The sequence below is a fragment of the Camelus bactrianus genome, chromosome 7, assembly GCF_048773025.1.
Source record: "Camelus bactrianus isolate YW-2024 breed Bactrian camel chromosome 7, ASM4877302v1, whole genome shotgun sequence".
Lineage (NCBI taxonomy): Eukaryota > Metazoa > Chordata > Mammalia > Artiodactyla > Camelidae > Camelus > Camelus bactrianus.
The window spans coordinates 37,475,192-37,500,981 of record NC_133545.1 but is presented as its reverse complement, the minus strand read 5'-3'; the positions used below and the strand labels follow the sequence as shown (position 1 = coordinate 37,500,981).

General features: G+C 33.5%; 1 protein-coding gene across 3 annotated transcripts in view; it reads right to left on the bottom strand.

Moving 5' to 3' along the window:
• DPY19L2 (dpy-19 like 2) overlaps positions 1-25,790 on the bottom strand; it is a 77,993-nt gene that overhangs the window by 36,580 nt on the left and 15,623 nt on the right. For all 3 annotated transcript variants that reach the window (XM_010955387.3, XM_045516953.2, XM_045516952.2), the window contains exons 5-10: positions 24,402-24,522; positions 21,614-21,707; positions 17,233-17,290; positions 15,475-15,566; positions 13,424-13,523; positions 226-303 (exon numbers count right to left, since the gene is read on the bottom strand). In XM_010955387.3, the coding sequence (XP_010953689.1) occupies positions 226-303; positions 13,424-13,523; positions 15,475-15,566; positions 17,233-17,290; positions 21,614-21,707; positions 24,402-24,522 (543 nt within the window). The remainder of the gene's footprint in view (positions 1-225; positions 304-13,423; positions 13,524-15,474; positions 15,567-17,232; positions 17,291-21,613; positions 21,708-24,401; positions 24,523-25,790) is intronic.

Here is a 25,790-nt window from a genome sequence, read left to right as displayed (position 1 = left end):
ATAATAATAAAACAAAAATTTTTAAAAAGTTTCAGAGAATATAAAACATCTATAGTTAAGAGTATAATCTGCTATAACATGGCATCTGGTTATCCTTCTAAATATTGTCAACATCATATGTATTAAATACAACTTGAGAGGAGGTATATAAAACAGAATCACTTCTGTTTTATAAACCCTGAGATCTTATTTTAATATATGACTTAAAAATATTAAGAATGTTACCATGTTCATATAGATGATCTTCTGAAATTTGTTTGGCTCAATGTACCCCACAACATACATAGGAAATAATGAAGCTATCTGAAATAAAAATATAAAAAAAGCAAAAAATAAAATGTAGACAAGCATTTCACTATTCATAAGCATAGTAAATATAAGAAGAGAGTTATATTTCCAATAATGATAGTCACAGTAATGTGAGTCAGCCTTTTCACTGAGAACTACAATAGCTAAGAAAAAATATTTATATGTAAGCCACAGATTACTAAGAGGGCAAAAAGAATTGGGAAGCTAAGACTAGAGAAAAGATGGAAATCTACAGAGATGAGCATAACATTTTGGGTCATTTTTCTCCCAGAGGCATCTGCTAATTCTAAAAGAAGCGGATGCCTGCCAGCTGAGAGGCAGCTGAGAGATTTCTACAAGCTTAGCAGTCAGGGAAACCCCAAAATGGGGTCCCTGCTAAGTCCCCAAGCTTTAGTTTGTACTTCAAAGGGTAATACGATAAGAGAGAACCAGAAATCAAAGTAGCCTTGGGAAATACTGAAGCTCACCTTTGAATTATCTCAATCTCTGATTGCATGAGTGATTAAAGATTGTTAGTCCCTATATTTGCCTATGGGAAGCAATTCTAATTTTCTCTGAAAGAAGTTTGTATCATCTTAGTCTCAAATTAACTCTACAATTGTTCATATACAATGTTCAATACCACATCAAAACTAATCAGATGTAGGAGGAGATAAGACACTACCACTAAGACAATAGAAACAGACCTATGAAGACTCTACATCTAGTTTAGGGGTCAGCAAACTTTTTATGTAAAAAGCCAGAGAGTAAATATGTTATAATTTGTGGGCCACATACAGTCTCTATTGTATACTCTTCATCTTCTATACTCTTTAAACAACACTGTAAAACTGTGAAAACTACTCTTAGCTCACAAATCACTCAAAAATATGTCTGGATAAGTTTGAAAATTCCAAGAGGCTACTGAAAGCCACACACACACACAAAGAACAAATTAAAAATGTACAACAAGTATTAGAATGATCAATAATAAGTCAAACATGGGTTTAAAAGCAGGTTAAATATAGCCAAACAGAAAGTGATAAATTGGAAGACAGGTCAGAAGAAAGCATAAAATGGACAAAAGGATGAACAATATATGAAGAACATAAGAAATGTAGAGCACATAGTGTAAAGACCAGATTTCAATCTCAGAAAGGGATAAGGGAATTAAGTAAAAGCAATTATTTAAAGAAATTATATCTGAGAAGTTCCCAAAATTTATAGAAAAAAAAATCAAGAACTGATTCACAAAGTATGAGCAGCCTCCAGCAAGGGATAAATTAAGACAAACAAAACCTGACCACACTTAGGAATATAATGTAAAAACTGCTTATAACCAAAGGTAACTACAAAACTCTTTAAAAGAGTCTGAGACTAACTGACTTTAAGATTTACTATAAAGCTGCAGTAATTATGAGAGTATGGCACTGGAGAGGAAAAACAGACAAATTGATCAATGGAATAAAATAGAGCCCAGAAACAGATCCACAAAACTACAGGCAACTGAGCTTTGACAACAGAGCAAAGTAATTCAAAGGAGAATTGACAGTCTTCAACAAATGGTGCTCAAAGACTTGGACACTCACACATTAAAAAAAAAAAACAAACTACAGACTTAACACCTTCCAAAAAATTGACTTAAATGTATCTTAGACCTAAATGGAGAACATGGACAAAAAACTTCTAAAAGATAACAGGAGAAAATCAAGGTGATCTTGTTTAAGGATGAGTTTTTAGAAATACCACCAAAAGCATGATCCATGGAAGAAAAAACTGATGAACTGAACTCCCTTAAGATCAAAAACTCCAGCTCTGCAAAAGACACTATTAAGAAAACTAAAAGACAAGCAAGGTATTGGGGAAAGATCTTTGCAAAACCCACATTTGATAAAGGTCTGGTATGTAAAATATACTAAGAACTCGAAAAACTCAGCAATATGAAAACAAATAACCGAATTAAAAAAATGGGCAAAAGCTCTGAGCAAATAACCTAACCAAAGAAGATATACAGAGGGCAAATAAGCATATGTAAAGATGCTAAGCACAATACTCCACTAGGGAACTGTAAATCAAAGCAACAATGAGATACTGCTTCTAACATATCAGAATGGCTAATATCCAAAAAAACTGACAAAATTGGCAATTTCTTACAAAACTAAACATCATCTTACCATACAAACCACCAATCACACTCCTGGGTATTTACCCAATTGAGTTGAAATCTTACGCCCACTCAAAACCTTCACTTGGGGGGAGGATATAGCTCAAGTGATAGAGTGCATGCTTAGCATGCATGAGGTCCTGGGTTCAATCCCCAGTACCTCCTCTAAAAATAAATAAAACCTAATTATCTTCCCCCACCACCAAAAGAAAAATAATTAAATAATACAATAAATAATATATTTCACACCAAAGACTAGAATCACCAAAGACTAGAAGCAACGATGATGTCTTTCAAGAGATGGATGGATGATGTCCTTCAAGAGATGGATGGATAAACAAACTGTGGTATATTCATACAATGGAGTATTATTCATCAATAAAAAGAAATGAGCCATCAAATCATGAAAAGACATGGAGGAACCTAAAATACACACAGCTAAGTGAAAGAAGCAAGTCTGAAAAGGTGACACACTCTATGATTCTAACTACATGACATTTTATTTTGGCTGTATTTTATTACATTAAAAATTGTAGAGCTCTGCTGTGAATTACAGTGTTAACATTTCTTGTACTAGTAGAGGGCTGCATTCACAATAATTATGTCTGGGCCCAGGAATTCTTTTTTTGGGGGGGCCTCTGAAAAGTCCCATGCAATTTAACATTCAGCAGTAACCAGATTATGCATTTATTATATAAGTACAACAACAATGGATAATTCATTCAAGAATCCCAAAGAGATGTTTGATTTAAAGAGGTACCAGTTGAATATGGTAATACTTTCAAGTAATAACCAATTTCCCTGAATATAGTTTTCTAGAACTTTTTTTATAGCTTAGTTGCTTGGGCTTAAAGTACAGTTTCTTAGAAAACAATACTTTAAATTCAAGTCCATTCAATGGATGCTAAAGGGTCAATGCTATCTCCACCCTAAAGAAACTTACTTGCCGGTGGTGTGGAAAAGAGCAAAGACATAGATAGCTCAGCAAATCTCCTTTCAACACAGTATCAAGTACCTCACAGAGCAAGCTCAAGCAAGCCCATCGAATCTCAGAGTCAAAGAATGCATAAATTGTTACAAGTTTGTTTATTCTATAGATCAACTACCCAGAATTCAGGAGTTGGTGCCTAACAAACCTCCTGTCATTTCTTTTTCTCCCAGCATAAATACCTCACTACCCACCTCCTCCACAAAAATAGATGGGGATGGCATAAAGTGGTTCCAACTAAAATTCCAGCTAATGGATAATCAGAACTTTACTGGATTTAAGAAATTTACCTCTTTTTATTAAGCTTAGAGTCTCTACCAAGGACTCCTGTATTATTTTTTTCCAGTTTTATTGAGAGATAAGTGACCTATAACATTGTGTTAAGTTTAAGGTGTACAACATATTGATTTGACACATGTATAAATTTCAATATGATTACCACTACAGCATTAGCTAACACCTTCATCATGTCTCAAAATCCCCATTTCATTTTTGTGGTGATAACATTTAAGATTTACTCTCCTAGCAACTTTCAAGTATATAAAACAGTATCATTAGCTATAATCATGCTGTGTGTTAGATCCCCAAAACTTATTCAACTTCTAGCTGCAAGTTTGTACCTTTTGTCCAATGCCTTCCTATCTCCTCTACCTCTCAGGTCCTGGTAGCCACCATTCTCCTGTTTCTACAAGTTTTACTTTTTTAGATTCCACATACAAGTGAAATAATACAGTATTTTCTTTCTCTAGCTGACTTATCTCACTTAGGATAATGCCCTCAAGGTCCATCTATGTCCTGTGGCAGGATTTCTTTCTTTCTCACGGCTGAATAATACTCCATTGTATGTATATGTAGCACATCTTCTTTATCCATTGATCTGTTGACAGACAGGTTGTTTCCATACCGTGGCTCTTGTGAATAATGCTGCAATAAACATAGAAATGCAGATATCTCTTCCATATTCTGTTTTCATTGCCTTTGGATATTTACCTAGAAGTGGGATTGCTGGATCACATGGTAATTCTATTTTAAATTTTCTGAGGAACTTCCATATTGTTTTCCATAGTGGTTCTACCACTTCACATTCCCACCAACAGTGCATACGAATTCCCTTTCCTCCACATGCTCACCAACATTTGTTTTCTCTTGTCTTCTTGATATTAATCTCTTATCAGACATATAGACAAGTGAGATTGCATCAAAATAAAAAGCTTCTGCATAGCAAAGGAAACACCAATAAAGTAAATAGTAAAGAAGGTATACAAATGGCCATTAAATATATAAAAAAACATTCAACATCACTAGTCATCAGTGAAATGCACAACAAAACCACCATATTATATTATCTCACAATCGTTAGGATGGCTAATATCAAAAAACAAACGACAACAGGTATTAGGGAGGATGTGAAACAAAGGGAATCCTTTTACACTGTTAATGGGAATGCAGAATTGTGCAGCTGCTATGGAAAACAGTATGGAGGCTTCTTAAAAATTAAAAATAGAAATATGGTATGATTTAGTATTTCTACTTCTAAGTATTTATCCAAAAGAATGGAAAACAGGATCTTGAAGAGATATTAGCACTCTCATGTTCACTGTAGCCCTATTCATAATATCCAAGATGTGGAAATAACCAAAATGACAATCAATGGTTGAATGGATTTAAAAATGGTTTATACACATACAACAGAGTATCATCATCCTTATAAGAGGAGGAAATTCTGTAATATGCAACAATATGGATGAGGATATTATGCTGAGTGAAGTAAGCCAGTCACAGAAAGACAAATACTGCATGATTCCATTTATCAGAGATAATACTCAAACTCACAGAAGCAGAATAGAATAGTGATTGCCAAGGGCTAGGGGGGAGGAGGAAACGGGAAGCTGCTAATCAACACACATAAGATTTCAGTTATGCCAGATCAATAACTTCTAGAGATCTACTATACAACATTGTGCCTGTACATAACAATACTGGACTGCATACTCAAAAATCTATGAAAAGTGTACATCTTATGTTCACTGCTCTTGCCACATTACATACTCACAAATAGACTTAAAAAAATTTAAGGCCCGTTACATGAAAATAGAAGGACTACACAATAACTGTGCATATAATAATGTTGCATTAAAATATTTAAAGCAAGAGTTCACAGAACTAAAAGTAGATACAGCAAATTACTGTTATAGTGGAAGACTTTAACAATTATTCTTCCAGTAACTGAAAGCAAACAAAAGTAGTAGAGACCTAAAAGATTTGAATATACAATTAAACTCTGCCTAACATATCTATAACCACATACCTAACAAATACAAAACAACCAATCTTTTTAAATGCAACAAAAATAGAAAATACCTGGGAAAAAATTTAATGAAAGATCTATATGATCTCTAAAAATTAATATAACATTATTGAGAGAAATTAAGAATTAAATAACTAGATATATATTATGTTCTTTGATCAGAAGACACAATATTTTAAGGATCTCAAAAATTTTTATTTACTGAAATCACATTTTTCATCAAAGTGAAAGGGAAAAGAGTATGTATGTAAATTTGGGAATGGGGACAAGTCTAGACCATAAGTTTTAAGAGGTACTGGGTAAAAGAATACAGTTGCTTTCTGCTTGTCTCCTGTTGAGTCCAGTTCATTTAATGAAACAGTTATAGTTGTTAAAAGGAAGTTCATAAATTCACTTTGTGAGGAAAATTAATCTTGACACTAATTATGAAAAATGTATCATATAGATTCTTATACAGAAAAGCAATTATGTAATAGAGGAGACTCAATTAATTATAGTTTAACAAAAGGTACAGAAGTATTCTTTAAATGTGCATTTCTTTTATTAATGCTGTGTTAAAGTTGGCGGCATTTTAGCAAGCAAATAACATAATACAGCCAAGTGTGTAGCCTTCAAGAGAGGAGTTCAAAGACCCAAGAGATGCAACAAAAATAAATTGGAAGTGTTGGTGCTCTGCAGTTAGGCAGACTTAATTTTAACTTAATCTTTGAGCCTTAGTGTCTCCATCTGTAATTCTAAGTTAATAATACCCGTCTGCCTAGACTCCTTGAGGATTAAATGAAATAAACTATAATACTGAAGTCAGGCATATATTACTTTCCCTTTCCTTCCTTTCATAGACTAATATTGTTAGGATATGCAGATCTAGACCACCCTTCTTAAATATCACCTTTATGCTTTGGCTAAGAAAAATACTTCACAGGTGAAAATTCTGCTTAATTGCCAAAATGTTGCTACTTGAATCGCTGGTTGGAAAGAAAGCTCTCTCATTTAGAGTCGACATTCTGCTGTGAAAATGTAGAAAACTGACTGACTTCTATTCTTGCCTCCAGATGATTTCATCAAACTTCTGTGGATACTAGCCTCAAGGTAAGTAGGTCTGAGGGTAGGTCAAAATTTGCTTCTAGGAAACAGTAAAGATTTTTAAATCTGTTCAAATGCTTAGACCAATTTTGCTCCTGAAATCAGATATGAGTGCAGACGTTTTAAATAAAAATTAGTATAAGAAATAAAATCATAAAACCCTTATGTAAGCTAATTTTTGACTCTGTTATTTAGTTTATATATATAGACTTTAAACTATATTTTAACCACTGTGGCCACAATAGAGACTGTCAAACTAACAGGGAGAAATCAACTTGTAGACTGAGTTTACATTAGAAGATGCTAGGTCAGACAAAACTTTCAGAAAGAGAAGTTGACATTTTTAGTAAGAGCAGCTGCTTCTATGTCTAGGAGAAGAAACATCAACTCTTCTTGGAAAAAACCACTTTGGTGACCTCTTTTAGTTTGCAGATCAAAGGCAAATAGGCATTCACTCTTCTTAAACAAAAGGTTTATTTGGCTTGACAAAAATTGTCCTTCCGACCCTTGGTGTGTGAAATTTGATGTTCGGTAAAGACAAAGGAACTGGGGAAAAAATTCATAAGGAATCAGGAATCTCCTGGGGGAAAACCTTTCTGAGATTCACCAACATTTGAACATCTTCAAGAAACTAATATAATCCTAATTTGGCAAGACAGGACCCCAAGGACCTTGAGAGCAAACACACTGTGTAGGTGAGAGACCTTTGAATTTGTGAGCTCACTCAACACCAGAACCGTAGAGTCTTTTCTTAGGAGAAGGCTAGTTGTGCCCATAGCATTTAGCTGGTGCTGAAATTCCTGATGACTCAACTCAGCTGTCTCAGCACTGCAGACATGCTATGAGACATTCACATGAAAGAGACTGGTGGCACTCATAAGTGAAAGCATGGAGTTCAGGTCAGTTTCAGCATGAAGCACCTGGCATCTATGGCTAGTAGCAGTTTTCTGTCTTCAAGAAGATGAATTTGAGTTCTTGATGTCATTGCCAAGCAGGGGGTCTTAAGTTCACACTTGGCCTCAGGTTCATTCAGAAAGCTGTAGGACAGCTTCAGATATTTCTCTTCATTGGGAACTCTTAAAGAAGTCTACATAGTTGCCTTACCCCAGGTGACAGCTCAAGAGCAAAGAAAGAAGACTCACATCATGTAAACGTAGACGTCACCTTGGCTTAGGAGCTCCGTAGGACACGGAAAATTCTGCAAGGGAAATGACACTTAAGAGTCGCCTCACTTAAGGAAGTCCAAAGTCATGCATCCCTTCAGGAAGAGCTTCACCTGCAACTCCTCCCACTCGGATGCAATCGGGCAATCACCAAGTGATGTGCCTCGTCCGCATCACGGTCATGCCGCACTAGCAAGTTTCTTGGGGAAGAGAGCTAGAAGGTAAACTGAGGGTCAAATTCTCATGCAGAAGGGGAAAGTGTTTTGCTAAACAGAAGTGTGGTGGCATCCACTGTGTACCCAGATTCCTGAATCTTCCAGATACAAGTAGTTTCATCTCTGGCTTCAATGGTGAAGCAAAAACATCTAGTCCTGATCCTTGGCCCAAATTAATGGCTGAAGGGTTTATCATTGAAAAAGAAACTCCAGGAAGGGAAGAAAATAATCTTGTTATAAGAAGGAGGAGGGCATGGAGTCACATTAATTTAAATATTAAAAGAGATGAGAGATGTGGCTTTATACATTATCCCAAACAAAGAAAAAGTTTTATAAAGAAAGAAAATGAAAAATTCTAGTTTTATATAAATATATTGATACTATCTCTTTCAGAAATAATCTGTATCTTTATTACTTCTGATTTTATAACCTCCTTCCTGCAACTATCCATTTTGCTTTCCTTAGTCATAACAATCTTTCCTACATAAACGGGAATTCTCGAATAAAATGTAAGAAAATAGAACATATTATAAATTAAAATTCAGTTTCTGAGTAAGTCACAATTTTTCAGTTTCTTAAGAATGATAATGCCTAAGGTCTTCTAACCTCCTAATAGTCTAGGTTTCTACAATTGTCACTTGTCATTTTTTTCTCTTTAAAAGATAGCCAATCCTTGACTCCTTCACCCTATTTATCAGACAATATGTGCAGAAGACATGAACTAATTTTAACCTAAATCTATGAAAAATATAATCAAGAATATAAGTCTTAGACTACTCCCTGAAAACAACTTTGAATTACCTTTATGTTAGCATTAAAAACAAACACACACACAAGCAAGCAAAACTTTATACATTAGTTAAGAAAACTAAAAGCTGGAAGTTATGTCAGCTTTATGGCAGTATGAGACGCCCCTCTTTTCTGCCTCCATCTTTTAACAACTAAAATTTGGCATCCACCCATGAACAAAAGTGCTTCTGTGGGAGTTGTGGGATCCAGCATGATACACCAAAGGCCCCAGGAGGAGTTGTGCCCACCTATGTATCAGGTAATAGGCAGACAGACCTCAGCACAGGCTGCGGAATAAGCAGGAGCCAGTGAACTGGCCCCAGTCCCTCTCAGTTATGGTTGAAGAAAATATGGAGAGTGCTGACTTGGGCAGACACTCACAGATAAGAGAGCCTTTGCACAGTCCAGTCTTCCCGAGGAGAGGCTCAAGCACTTCATTGGAGGAAAAATATATATACAAGTTTGGATGCACTGGAGAGCGTTAAGAGGAACTTTGCCAACACTGCCCTTCCCTCAAGGTGGCACAGTGAAAGCCTGAACTAGCCAGTGGCAACCTCTCCCACACTGGGGAAAGGAAGAATGATGACTGTGTGCCTGGCCTCCACAGCTGTGCAGGACATTGCTGGGAAAAAAAATTTCTCTCCTGCAGCACTCAGAGTAGTGAGGTGGGATCTCCTTGACTGGGGAAGGTAGGAGACTGAGAAAGAGGCAAATAAGAATATTAGAGGGCATTTCAAAAAGGATGCAGTTCCTCTGGTTGTGTTCAGGAAACCTGCCCACCAGCTGCTGAGGAAAGCCAGCAGGCACTCTTGACACCTTCTGAGTGTTAAGTTCACACTTCCTTCGACTCTGCCACTGGCTCCTTGTGCATGCTCCTGAGTGTGGCAGCAAGAGCACGCTCTGATGGATAAGCGCATATGAAAAACAAGTCAGGGTCTGTGGGCATGGGAGAAACTAGAGCTGTAGCACCACCTTCTGGAAGCAAAAGAGAGGTTTACAGCAGTCAGCCTGCTAAGATCCAGAAAAGACATACAAGCTTAATAACTCTGCCACAAAGAGGGAGCAAGAAGCGTGAAGCAGGTATGTCCATATAAAGTCAGAGAAAACCCAAGATATAAGTAGGGTGAATGAAGACTATCTCCTATCTGAAGGCAATTAGTAAAAAAATGAACTGCTACTTGAAATGCAAAAACAGCAACACGAAACTTCAAGGAACATGAAGAATCAAAGAAACGTGACATTACCGAAAAATCTCAGTAATTCTCCAGTAACTAAACTCAAAGATGCAGAATTCTATGATTAACCTGAAAAAGAATTCAAAATAGCTGTTTTAAGGAAATTCAATGAACTGCAAGAAAACACAGAAACACAATTCAATGAAATCAGGAACACAATACATGAACAAAGTGAGAAGATTAACAAAGAGATAAAAATCATAAAACAGAATGAAACAGATTCTGGAACTGAAGGATTCAATGAATGAAATGAAAAATGCAATAGAGTATCAACATCAGAATAGACCAAATAGAAGACAGAACAGTGAGTTAGATAGGAACTGTGAAATACTCTATCAGAAGAGGACAAAGAAAGAAAGAATGAAGAAAGCCTATGTGATCTATATAAAAACATCAAATGATCAACTATCAGAATCATTGGAGTTCTATGAAAAGAGAGGGAGATGGGGGCAGAAAGTTTATTTAAAGAAATAATAGCTGAGAACTTCTCAAACCTAAGAAGAGATCTGGACAACCAAATTCTCAAACCTAATAGTCCATTATTGCAACTGAATGAGACCTTCTCTAAGACACACTATAATGAAACCGTGAAAAATAAAAGACAAAGAGAGAACCCTGAAAGTAGCAAGAAAAAATATATTGTCACATATAAGGAACACCCATTATGCTATCAGTATAGTTATCAAAATAGTATGGTACAGGCTTAAAGATTAACATATACACCAATGGAACAGATCAAGTGTCCAGAAATATACCCATGCATATACAGTTAACTAATATTTGAGAAGGAAGCCAAGAACACTTGGGGGAAAAATAGTGTCCTTGATAAATGGTGTTAGGAAAATGATATTTACATGAAATTGGACTTCTATCCTATACCACTCATAAAAATTAACTTGAAATGGATTAAAGACTTAAATACAAAACCTGATGCCATAAAACTCCTAGAAGAAAACATATGGAATTAGATCCTTGGCATTGGTCTTGGCAATGCTTTTTGGATTGTGACATCAAAAACACAAGCAACAAAAGCAAATAGCAAGCAAGACTACATCAAACTAAAAAGCTTCTGCTTTTTCAGCAAAAGAAATAATCAACAAAATGAAAAGGCAACCTATGGAATGGGAGAAAATATTTGCAGATCATCTATCAAATGAAAGATTAATATCCAAAATGTATAAAGAACTCATACAACTCAATGACAAAAATACTGGTTAAAAATGAGTAGGAAACAATAAATATTTTTTTGAAAGAAGATATCCAAGTGGCCAACAGGTACATGAAAAGACACTCAACATCACTAATCATCAGGGAAGTAAAATCAAATCCACAATGAGATATCCTCTCACACCTGTTAGAATAGCTGTCATCAAGAAGACAAGAGAAAACGAATGTTGGTGAGCATGTGGAGGAAAGGGAACTCTTGTGCACTGTTGGTGGGAATGTAAAGTGGTGGAATCACTATGGAAAACAATATGGAGGTTTCCTCAGAAAATTTAAAATAGAATTACCATGTGACCCAGCAATCCCACTTCTAGGTAAATATCCAAAGGCAATGAAAACAGAATATGGAAGAGTTACCTGCACTTGTATGTTTATTGCAGCATTATTCGCAAGAGCCAAGGTATGGAAACAACCTGTCTGTCAACAGATCAATGGATAAAGAAGATGCGCTACATATACATACAATGGAGTATTATTCAGCCATGAGAAAGAAGGAAATCCTGCCACAGGACACAGATGGACCTTGAGGCATTATGCTATGTGAGGTAAGTCAGCTAGAGAAAGAAAATACTGTATTATTTCCCTTGTATGTAGAATCTAAAAAAGTAAAACTTGTAGAAACAAAGTAGAATGGTGATTACCAGGGGCTGGGGGGTGGGGAATAAGAGAGATGTTGGACAAAGTGTACAAACTTGCAACTAGAAAATGAGTAAGTTCTGGAGATCTAACACACAGCACAGTCATTTTAGCCAGTACTGTATTATAGAATTCAAAGGTGCCAAGAGACTAGATATTAAGCGTTCTCACCACAAAAATGAAATAATAATTATATGACTTGACAGAGGTGTTAACTAACACTATGGTGGTAACCAAGTGGTAATCATATTGCAATATAATAATGCATCAAAACAACACATTGTACACCTTAAACTTACATAATATTTTATGTCAATTATTAAACAACAACAAAAAAAGAAAAAACTCTAAAAGCCTGGTATATCTTTTGAATGGACAGAAAATCATTAAGGTGATATCAGAATTACCCAAGAAGGTACTCAAACAGTTTCATCAGCACCACTAAATTAGTACATTTGCTTGCAAGGAAAAGATGTACATTAGAAATCTATTCTACTATGTTGGCATATGCAAATAATGAAAACCACAGAAATTCTGTGTTAGTTATAGACCAAATATAAGGAAATAAGGCAGAAGAGATATTCTAAACATGTTTTAAACATGCAGCACCAATTAAGTTGAGGTTATAATTTCAGTCTTTGTAGACAAGTGGCAACACAAGGAGTCCTGGCAGAATTCTTCATGGCCGATAAAGAATATTTTATTATCAGTGTTTACTAGTTAGGTGGAAAGGAATTCTAATGAAAAATCATAGGAGGAAATTTCATCAAAATTGACCTTTTACTCTGCTTCCCCAGCTCAGTTTCTTGCCATTGGTTACTTAGTTGTTTGGTGAAACAGGATATGGCCTCAATTCACTCAAGTAATACCACGATTAAAGCTCTGAAAATGATGTCCAGTAAGATTTTGCTCTTCAGACAAAACGGCCAACATTTAGCTGGAACAGAAGCAGAAACCTCCCAATTTGAAGAGTCAAACTGGCCCTTACCATATTGTACAGCTTGGCACCCAAAATGATTCCTCAAGTCAAAGGAAAATCTACAGGCAGATTTACAGAGATCATCTCAAATACCAATAGGAAAAATTATGAGTTAAAATAAGAGGAAAAAGTCTTTTGAATGCTGATCTTTCCTATCTGCCTAACTTACCAACACATTAACAGAAGGTAGAATTACATGATTAAAAAAACCCACACATATGTATGTGAACTTTATAATTATTTCATATTTTTAAAATCTATTAGGGCACAAAATGACTACATTTTAAAATTGCTATGGAAACAGCCAAGTACATATTGCATTCAACTTAAATTAGTTTAAAATCATCTCACCTGTGTAAAAAGTATAAACTGAGCAAATTGCCAGGGAAGCATAAAAGCAACATTGGAAAGGCAGAGTGCAACAAAAAATCTTCTACTGTTGTTCAAGGTCCTTAATGGAGAGAGTTGACACCAATAAGTTTTACCATAAAATTGGCCTATCATTGAACAGAAAGACTAGTTGCAAAACGTTAAAATCTAATGTTGCCCTTACCTTTGATGTAAGACAACAAAATACAGTTAACTTTTAAAAGCTCATTAAAAATAACTTAAAGTATTTGGATTCCAAAAATGCTTATTATAAAACAATCAAAATTAGGGATTTAAACAAAATGTTGTATCTAGTTTATCAGTAAGTATTTTAAACATATAGCACAGGGAATTACAGTCATTATCTTGCAATAACTTTTAATGAAATATAATCTGTAAAAACAATGAATCACTATTTCATACACCTGAAACTAATATAATATTGTAAATCAACCATATACTCAATTAAAAACTGTAACTATGTATAAAATTAGAAATTTAGTACTCCAGCAAGAAGGTCAGAAAACAGAATGTGAACTGTCTTTGCATACCTTGAGATATTTACCTATATGAGCAGCAGTAGTTTTCATGTAACACTACTTTTATGTTTCAAAAAGCAATGAAGAGAAGTATAAGTGCTGGTGAAATAATATGTTAACAACGATAAGAAAAATTTAAAGAGATTTTAAACAATCACTTTAAAAGAATAATTCTGGAATACAGTTAAACTACTGCATATTGAAGTTTAAACTGTCCATCCTGCAATTATGAGATATATTAATAACCAATACCTTTTACCACAGAAGATTTTACTATCTTTTAGAATATGAAAAAAAAGAAATGCAAACATTTTGTGTATATTATAAAACTGTTCTTTTTATAAAGGTTGTATTGGATTGTGATAAATCCTACTACAGTATATAAATTTTCAAAAGAAAATTTTTAATGTTCATATTGTTAAGTAGTATTATCACAAAATATACTCATTAAGTACTGTTATCTTATATTTATAAAATCCAAAAATAAACTTTCATGTAGGTAACAGACCAGAAGTTAGCTGTTCCCTTCTCGAGCTTGGTAGCCATGCAGTATGCCTCTATTTACTTTCTTCACGCTGACATACAATGGTGTTAAATGTCTGCATGGCAGTGTGCTAGGTGTTCCATGGTTAAAGAGAGAAATGTGGCTGGTCTCTGTTTCCAGTGGCATTTTAATATATTAAGTGTATATTTAGACATTTGAATATGTGTGTTTTATTAACAAATTTATAGTTTTAAAAAAGAAAGAAGATGTACATAAATGATTTTAATATAGGCAGAACCTGACAGGTACTAGGAAGTAAAGTATGAGGTTCTCTGGGAGTTTGGAGGAGACAGTGATCAGTATTTCATTCAGTGAGAAATCTCATGAACGTTCTATGAAACCTATTTCTATGATAAAGTTATTTATAATATTCTACTATTTATGCTTTTGTTGTTTCTCAGACTTCTTAAACTTCTGAAATGCTTATAAAATTAACCCCACCTAACAAAAAATGCGTCTAGGGAAAACAGCTAAGATGAAACTTTGGTTGAGCTTCTAGAAATATCAGTAGTTCAGAAATACTCATAAACATATTATAGATAATCCTTATCTAGCTAACCTAACATTTTTCAAATTCATTTGTGCATAGCATACTTTTTTCATGCTCCATCAAATCCACAGGTTGGAAAACAAAGTCAGCATACAAATGTGTTGAAGGAAAAAAAGTAACAGTTTCTCAAAAACCTTTGAGCCTTTACCAAATATATATTAACATACACATTTTGATTTTTTAAAACATAATTTAGTTATCTAAAACCTGTAGCCTAGGCTCTTACATAAAAAGCAATTTTTCAATAGTAATTTTAGACTTTTTTAAACTGGAAACACAATTTAATTTTGAAGTAAATTTTTTTAAATAGAGCCTAAATTTAGTAATTATAACTTGATAGGTTGATGTATTTTTAAGACACTTATGACTTATCTACATTTGTTCTGTAAATAAAAATTACCTGAGAATCATAGTTAAAATGTACATCTGAAGTACCAGAAATGGATATGAGAAACTTTCCCGGAGAGGTGGTGTCCACATCACCCGAGTAGCCTGAAATCAATAAAATGCTTACTTTACCTTATGTTCCATTGCAATAAACATCATTAATTTAAAAATCATGGATGGGTTGGTTTTAATAATTTTAATACTAGGGTCATTTATTTCTGAATGCCTAGTATAGCTTTTCAGTTTTTGGAATTCTCCTAACAGCACATAGCCATTAGGTAGAGAGCCATTAACTAGCAAGTACAGACACAAGTGAAAGATATCATCAGGCCAAACATAAAGAAACCCAAAGGACAAACAAGATGATAGGTATAGAAGCAGTGAGGATTCTGGAAATGACAAACCAGATCCACATTCCAGCTCTGCAGTGATGACCCTGGCATCCCAGGGCTTTGGGATGTATACATGCTCAGAAAAACATCTTAAACAAATGTCACCAAGGGCATTCACAAACACCAAGAGAGTTTGTACAGGACACAAACTCTTAAAGAGTAAAGACACACATCACAAGTAATGAAGATTGTCTCTGAATTTGTGAAATAAACCTTTGAAAGAGTTAACTATAAATTTCTAAAAACAACTAAAAACTGATTATTTCCAAAACACATGGGCGAGAATATTATAAAATTTTATATCAAGAATCTGAAATTCTACAAAGAATCTAAACTCTTATAACCTTGCAAGAGTCTTAAAATTTATTGCTCCTCTTCCAAGAAACCAAAATTATAAACCTTAGAAGATGAATTATGGAATGTATAAAAAGGTCAACTCATAATGTCAGTCGTCTGGCATACTCAAGGAAAAGGTCTTGTCTTTACACTAACGCACTGGTGACTGACAATGTATTTGTTTGCTTTAAGTTAATATATTTAAGATACTTATGTATAAATTTTTATGATTCCCTTGTCTAATTGATTTTTAAGTTAACAAGTATCTACCTTTCCCAATAGTAATAGATAAAGACTTCTATCCCAATAACCTGTGCCATAACATATTACATACTTCGTTTCCAAAAACTAGCAGTCAGATTCTTCCACTTTCCACTGCCATATCCTCAGCATCTAACACAGGAGTCTGGCATGTGTCCTGTCCTCGATATTTCATTGACTGAATCTATCCTATTCATTCAAATAAGTTTCCATGAGCTCTTTTAAGGTGGATCATGTCTTGTTGGGCTGAATTAGTTAATTTCTATTTTGCATTCAGCATTTAGTGTTATTGAAAGGCAACATGATATAATAGAAGGAGGTGAGGTTTTAGAGCCAGACCAATGTAGAATAGGAAACCCAGCCTTATCACAGAGTAAATGTGGAATCTTGGATAAATAACTTAACTTACTCAAGTCCAAACTTTTATTTCATATCTTCTACTGTGAGGATAACAACTACTCTGACAAAAAGTTTGGTAGGAGTAAATGAGATAATGTGTATGAAGTGCCTGAATTCAACAAATACAGTATTTTCTTTTTCTACAAAATATATGTACTGTATAAATATATATACTAAAAACTAGACAAGATATTTCAAATCATAAATTCTAATTGTTATGTAAAAATGTGGATCAACATGATTACAATATCAGCTTACAATACAAACTTCTTTAAAATATTGTGAAGTCCTAACTAACATGCAATTAAATATAGTTTTGACAAATTTCCTTGTTCCTGTACCTCTCCTTCTATTACTTAAACATTATTTTCTAAAAAACAAACCTCTCCATGGTTGAAAAAGTAGCATAATACTGTAATTAGACCTCCAAGGTGAGTCCCACTGTAAAAAAAAAAAAAGTATATAATCATAATTCATATAAAATATAGGGAGTTCTTCACAAAATTATCTTAGATTTTAAACTGTCATAGTACTAAATCACATAAAATAAAAGCAAAAATTTTAAAGTATCCATGTTGTAGTTGATGTTTTAATCTTGAATGCACAAGCATACAAAGTGTCCATATAAAGTAATCTGAATCTTACAATTTCTCATATTTAAAATATTTTCTAAGTTAAAATATTAGGTGTGAACATAAAATAATTTTTAACAAACAGGCCAGCACTTCAGAGTTTATATTGCATTTTTTTAATATTCTGAGTAGAGGCAAATTTTTGTCATTCCCAGTTGGATTTCAGTGACTGAGAGATGAAGACAAGAGTCTAACAGTTTCATTTAGTAGTAACCGAACCATCTAAACTACTGCAAATATGCTTTTGTTGGAAGCCCAAAGAAACAACAATGTGGAACACAAAACTCAGATCAAGGATGACTGATAATTATCAAAGATTAAGAACCATCTCTTAAAGTTGCCTTTTCTTTAAAGTATTGTTCACCATTGTATACACAGCTTCACACTTGTAAGACAATAAATATTGGTTGAAGGATTGAAGAAAGGAAGGAATGAGTTCAACAAAACAAGCAAAGGAAAGCCAATGGGAAGTAATTTACCTTTAAGAGATTTTTCACTGAAGGAAATTCAAAGGACGTACTTTGGAAAAAAAGAAATTGAGAGGAGGAAGGCATGAGAAGCAAGAACAAATGCTGCATATAGACACTAGGAACATGTGGATAAATCTAAGGAAGTTTGACAACATAAAAAAAAAACAACAATGACTGCTGTAGAGGGTAACAAGGTTACTAAACTATGGTCATAATTCTAAGATTGAGGGGCTGTTTTCAAGTAAAGTGTTCTGAAATTTGTTGCACTGATCAGAAGAAGGGGAAGGATATCAATTAATTCTAGACTTGATCAAGTTAGAGATGCATGCTAACCATTTATCATTAAGCACCAAAAGAAAAGAAATGGAATGTCTACCTTCCAAGTTAATGCCAGTCGGGGAGAATGGCCAGGGTAAGAAATGCAAAATTTCCCTCCAAATTCCTATTTCTTTTGTTTCTTATATGCCATGGTTTCTAATTTCCTCACAGTTTTGGTGACACTTTTATAGCCAACATATGTTACATTTACACATCTTTCTTAAAGACTGGAGACTTATAATATATTTGATATTCCAGAACTTTGTAGCCAATTTAGAGAATTACCACCTTTTGGGTAGCTCTCCCAGTGAAAAGCACTAGTTTTTAAAATGTCTTAGTCTTGTGTAACATTTTCCATATTTGAAAAAGCATAAGTAATACAACCTATTTTCAAAGATAGAAATTTTTAAAGCCTGTATCATAATCTCAAAGTAATCCTTTTCTCTCAAAATACTGATGAGCTTATATAAATACATTTTTCTTACATGGCATACATATAGAAAAGTGCATAAAAATTTCTAGATAATTTATAGAACACTTATAAAGCAGGATGTCCTTATAATCTCTGTTAAGTCACTGAAACAGAAAATTGATCACACCCTCAGTCCTCCCTTGTCACCCCTTGAGACAGCCACTATCCTGAGTTTTGTGATTATCAATATAACTGCTTCTGTAAACATATCAGACTATCATTTACTATATTCAAACTTAACGCAAATGGAAGTTTGCAGCATTTTTTAAAATTTTGTGCCTGCCCTAATTCTTTCAACATTGTATTTGTAAGATTTTTCCATGTTGATGTTTGTAGCTATAGTTCATTCATTCTCATTATTGTATAGTATTTCACTATATTAATAAATCTACAATGTGCACATTTCTCTGTTGAAGGACATTTAAGTTGTTTCTAGTTTGGAGCTATTACAAATAATGCTGCTTTGTTCTTATACATATTTCCTGGTAAACAACGATGACTGCTGTGGAGGGTAACAGGGTTACTAAACTATGGTAATAATTCTAAGATTGAGGGGTATACTTAGGTATATTTACTTAATTCATTTTTTTAGCTTCATCTATTTATTTATTTATTCTTATTTTTTGTTGAAGCATAGTCGATTTACAATGTTAGTTTCAGGTGTACAGCAAAGCGATTCAGTTATACACATACATACATACATACTTTTTTTTCAGTTCTTTTCCATTAAATTGGAATTGCTGAGTTATAAGGTCAATACATCTTCAAAATTACTAGATAATGCACACTGTTTTTCCAAAATAGTTGTACTAATTTACATGTTCACTTACCAAGGATAAAAGTTCCTTTTCCCAATCTAGTAGATGTGAAATAGTATCTCATTGTGGCTTAAATTAGTATTTTACTGATAATGATGGTGGTCAATTTTACATATGTATTATTGGCAGTTTGGAATTCTTCTGGAAAATGTCTGTTCATAAATATTTTGCCCATTTTTCAATTGGATTGTCTATCTTCTTAGTTTTTTCCTACTCCATGAGAAATTGTTTCGTATTCCAGCACCTAGAATAGTGCTTCCAATCACAGCAGGCATTCAATAAATATTTATCAAATGAATGAATGTAAGTCTGGATACTATGCTGGATATATGCTTTGCAATATCCTCTCACAGTTTATGGCTTATCTTTTGATTCTATAATATCTGAGGAACTTAAATTTTTTCCATCAAATTTATCAGTTTTTCCTTCAGGAATGGATTGTGTACCTTGTTCAAGAAAGCCTTTCTTATTCTAAGTTACTAATGATTTTCTCCTATGTAACATTCTAAGCATTTTACAATTTTACCTTTCATATTTGATCTTTTAATCCAACGAGGATTTATTTTTTTAAGTTCTGACTTCTCTTTGCTCCATATCTCCCAATTATTCCAACACCATTTATTGAGAAGCCTATCCTTACCCACTGATCTGCAATATCGCTTTATCACAGAAGTGTATACAAATGTACATTTCTGCTTCTGGGCTCTACTGTAGTCCAATGATCTATTTGTTTATCCCTATGCCAATATCACATGGTCTTATTTACATTTGTTTTATGATACAGTAATAATTATTTACAAAACAGAAACAGACTCACAGACATAGAAAACAAAATTATGGTTACCAAAGGGGAAAGGGGCAGGGAGGGATAAATTAAGAGTCTGGGATTAGCAGATTCAAACTACTATATATAACCCAGATAGACAACAAGGTCCTACTGTATAGCACAGGGGAGCTATATTCAATATCTTATAATAACCTATAATGAAAAAGAATATGAAAAAGAATAGATACATATATATGTATAACTAAATGAATATGCTGTACACCAGAAACTAGCACATTGTAATTCAACTATACTTCAATAAAAATAATTGTTGAAAGATTAAATCTAGATTTTTAACTTTAAATGTTATGCAGTTCAAGGATAACATTTAAAGAAAGCTAATGATTCAGATAAGAATGTATTCTGCTGTAAGAAACAGAAAATCTGACAAAAAGTGGCTTAAATAATATGGATGTTTATTAAATTATTCAACAAGAAAATAAAAGATAAGTGCTTATTGGCATTTGTTCAGCAGCAAAAGGATGTCAGGGCAGACATATGTGCTATGTTTATGGCCTTTCCCTCATGATCACAAAATGCCTGCAGCAGCTCCAAGTATCACATCCAAGTAAAAGCAGGAAGAAACAGAAAGAGGGCATCAGAATCTAACGTTTTGTTAAAAAGGCAAATGCTTTCCTGGGTGTAACCAAGTCTGATTTTACTGGAAAAGCTAGCTCGTATGGCTTTCCCAATGTGCAATGGAGATTGGGAAGCAGAATACATGACTGTCACAGTCAACTTCAAACTATCACCTGAAATTAGATGTTCTGATACCCAAACAAAATTGCGGTGCCATTATCAAGAAAGACATGCTATCAAATGTGTCTGCCACAAGTGGTACACATTTCCTTTTACTGCTTTCTTAATTTCACACATACAGAGATTAAAATTAGAAATAATCTGCTACTAATGCCAAACAAAGATCCCCTCTAATGTTACAATAATTTTACATGTGATCTAGAGGTATTTTCACTAAAATCTTTGTTAAGGAATCTTAATGAGCTCAAAAATACCCCCACAAGGAAAAAGGGGAAGATTTTAAGATATATTAGTGACAACTCTAGTTTTTGGCTGCATGATATTTGGCTAAGTTTCTGAAAAACATAAAATCTACACAGTTTCCTACTATTAATCAATGAATCTCATTAATTATGCACTTGATTTAATCAATAAATGTCATCAAGTCCTTACAATCCCACTGAAAGATCTTTTAACACAGTAGTCTTACCTCAAGTATGTACCATATGCGAAGAACAATCCCATCATCATTCCATTTAAAATAAAAATCACACCAACATAAAAGCAAGCAGGGTCTCCCAATCCTTTAAAAAGACAGATTGTTCAACATTTAATGAATAAATGACTATATAGCAATTGGGTGCAATTATCTCAATGCTTTGTAATCAAGAGCTCATGAACTTGTAGAAAGCATTTGCTTTTCAGATTGCTGCTCTATTAATAATTACATTAGTGCTTTCCCCTTCCATGAGGTGTTGTTAGTTACATTTATACTTTATATTTTATTGTAGTTACATTTATAGTTTTCCCTATTATAGTATTATTGGACTGTTACGATTAGTTGGTGCTTCATTTTATTTAGGTAATGCTGCTGTTGTTCAGTATCCGGAACTGTCTGTAGTCACTTGATAAATTACAAGACAAAATCCATTGCATTATTTTTGTTTTTTGCTAGATAAAATCAATATATATATATACACACACATATATGAACACACAATCTACTAGGTGCTTTACAATTATCATCTCACATAATACTCAGAACAAATCTGAGTTTACTTGGTATAAAAACACGTTTTTTAATGGTTGAGAAAAACAGCATAGAAAAAGTAACTTGCCAAAAGTTATTTAGCCGTAACTGGTGCAGCCAAGGTTGGAAGGCTAGCCTTTATTCTACTCCTCTGACCATTCCTTTTCATTTTGTCCTAATAATTTCTCTTTCTTTACCAACCGCCCTTTAATGTTGGACCACCTTATCCTCTTCCATATGCCCTCTTCTCTTCTCAGTCTGAATATTCTCCTTAAGGAAATTCTTCCACTTCCATGGCTCCAATTATCATTTATATACAGACGACTCCAAGTGCATGTTCAGATGAGAACTTTCTTCTTATTCCTGTATGTGCATATGCAGGTAGCCACTTGACATCACCACTTTGGGGTCTCTCAGAGACCTCAAATTAATGTAGCAACTCAAACCTGCTACTTTTAAAATGTTTCTCACCATTCTGAATGGAGAAACTCAGTTATTTAGGCCAGAGACCAGTGTTTCATAATTTCATTCTCCTTCCCCTCTCCTTTCAAACAATTATCAAATCTTGTCAGTTCTGTTTCCAACTATCTGCCAAATCCATTCATTTCCTAGTTACTTTTCCTGCAATCATTTACTGAGAGCACAGTAATTTCCTACCTGGCCTCACTGAATTAACTTCTGTCTTTTACTAATATATTTTCCATATAACTGCCAAAATAATGTTTTAAAAATAAAAATCTGTTAAAATTCTTCAACGAATACATATAAAATCCTTATCAAGTAAATCATCCTTCATTATCTGACCCTTGCTTACGTTCCAAACATCATTTCACATCATGTTTTCTTCTAAATTTCTCTGCTCTAGAAAGCTTAGCTTTCTTTCAGTTCTTTCTTGCCTCAGGACTTTGGAATTAGCTGGTCCCTGTTCTTGAAACACTTCTCCTAACCTCAGCAACACTATTTTCTTACCTGTAGTATCCACCACAGTTGTAGCCACTAACATCCCTTTTACTTTGTGAATTCTATGAGGGTAAGACCCCATGTTTACCTGGTTTATCTTGGGGTCCCAAGTGCCAACACTAATCTATCACTCAGTGGCAACTTAATAAATACCATCAATGTATATATATGAGGTGATTTTTTTCCATCCTTTGGAAAAGGTTATACCTTCTTTAAAATTTTTTTTAAAAGTTTGTTTATTCATTTATTTATCTTCAATGGAGGTACTGGGGATTGAACCCAGGACCTCATGCAGGCTAAGCAGGAGCTCTCCCACTGAGCTATACCCTCCCCCAAGGTTATACCTTCTAAGCTGATTAAGTCTCTCATTTTATGAGGCATTTTCTTGTTTCCTTTTCTTTGTACCAAAAAAAAAGTCTAATTGCCCTCAAATATCTTCTACCAATGCTGTTTTAGATGTTATAAAGATCACCCGAGGGAATCAGTAAAATTGTAAGGAAAACATGAAAATACAGACTTAGGATATATTTAAAGATCTGAATGTTACTGTACACAAGTCTACAAATCTATATAATGTAGAGAATATGAAGAAATAAAAAAAAACTATGTGAGTGTTATACAAGTAGATACATGTGATTCTGAACAAGAGTTTCAAGGGACAGCAGTATACTCAGATTGCAAATAGTGCTAAATTGAAAACATCTTAAATAGAAGTGACAATTACAGAGCCTGGAAAACTGTTAGAGGATTCTAAAAGCAGTTCCTGGACAAAGATACCGATGTAGAAGAGATATGTGAAGAGTTTGTTTAGAACAATTCATGAACTGTGAGAGCACTAAAAAGCAGAATTTCTAATGTAATCTATTATCATATATCTGATTTTAAAATATGTATAACTAAATTTTTAATTAACTATTACAGGTAGAATTCTGATTGTTTTATCTACATCCCCCAAAATTATGTATTCATACTGCCCCAAAGCTTTTTTTTGGTACCTCCTTATTCTGAAATGGAGGAATGACTTACAATCAGGATGGCCTTAAATTGCAGTATATTAATATTGAAATTAAATTCCAAAATAATACTCATATTAGTAAGTTACATAGCCTTCTCAGAAGATTACTATAAAGGGTAAGTACTCCTTCAGGTGAATCAGTTCTAGAGTGTTTTTAAAGAAAAAAAAATCAATCACAGTAGTTTATAATAATTCTTAAAGTGAGTCATAACATTATAAAATGTTTATGTAAACATTACTGACAGTATAGCAGCATTTTAGGAAGAAACATGCCTTCACAGCTTTGAACTTCATTTAGAGGTTCTATTCTGGTCACATTCCAGCAGGTCTTAGTTTCTAACCCAAATAAATTCATTATTCCCACACATGTGCGATACCAGAAGGCTATAATCACCTACAAAAGGTAAAAGCAAAAAGATAATAGAGACAAATATATTATCTTCATAATTAAAAATTTTCCAAAATACCACTTTCTGATGGTTAACTTTAACATTATAAACTTTGACAAATTTATTTAAATCATTTTATGTGGGAAACGGTCATTTTAAATTATACCTATACACATACACTCTATGAAGTTGTGTGGTACTGAGTAATACATATTTACAAAATTTATGTTGTGATCAACATCTTTGTAATATACTTTTATAATCAACTCTAACATAATTAACAGCAGCAGTAAAATCAAGCATAAAGTATATAATTAAAATATGATGGTAAATAATAGCAAACTACAAAGATTTACAGAAATATTTCATAACATTTCACTTATTTTCTTCATAGTCTAAAAACCAACTCATTATAGTCTATAAAACCATCTGTGCATGGAATAATAACCCCTGTGCTCATTAAATGACCAAGCAGACTTAATTACCTGATCCTTCCCAATCTGAAATTTACTTTAAAAAGTTTAAAGACAAGGGAAAATAACAACAAAAAAAATGCAAACAAAATGCTCATGCTTGGGACATTTTTCAAAAACTAATTTTATAGATTTGGGAAAAATAATGCAAGATCACTGGGGATAAAAGTTAATAAAGAGTTCAAAGGGAAACTAAAAATCATCTAGAACTAACTACTTTTATATTTTGGTGATCATCTCTCCCTAGGCATATGGAAACAGGTAGCTAGAGTTTATTCACTATGTAATATTATGTATCATAAGATGTTCATGTAATATACATCACTAAACAATATCCTAAACATCTTTTCATATCTATTACAGATTTACTATTTTATCAATTAATTTTATAAAACAGACATTATGTTAAAATAAATTTTAAACATGCTTGATAAAATAAACATACTTTGTAAAATGAATTTTATAAACATGTGTGAAACAAATGAAAAAACAGGAAGTCTTTGCAAAGAAGGGGGGAAAGCCAGCAAAGATATAGAAGATATAAGGAAGAAATAAATAAAAATTTCAGAACTGAAAAATACAGTAACCAAAACTAAAATTCAACAGTGAACTTAACAGCAGAATTAAGGGGATAGAGGAAAATAATCAGTGAACTGATAGAACAAAATGAAATGTCTCAATCTGAGCAACAGAGAGAAAATAGACTGAAAAAAAAATACAGTTCCCTAGGGAACCATGGGACTCTAACAAAAGATCTCACATTTGTGTCACTGGAGTTCTGAAAAGAGAGGAAGAGGAGG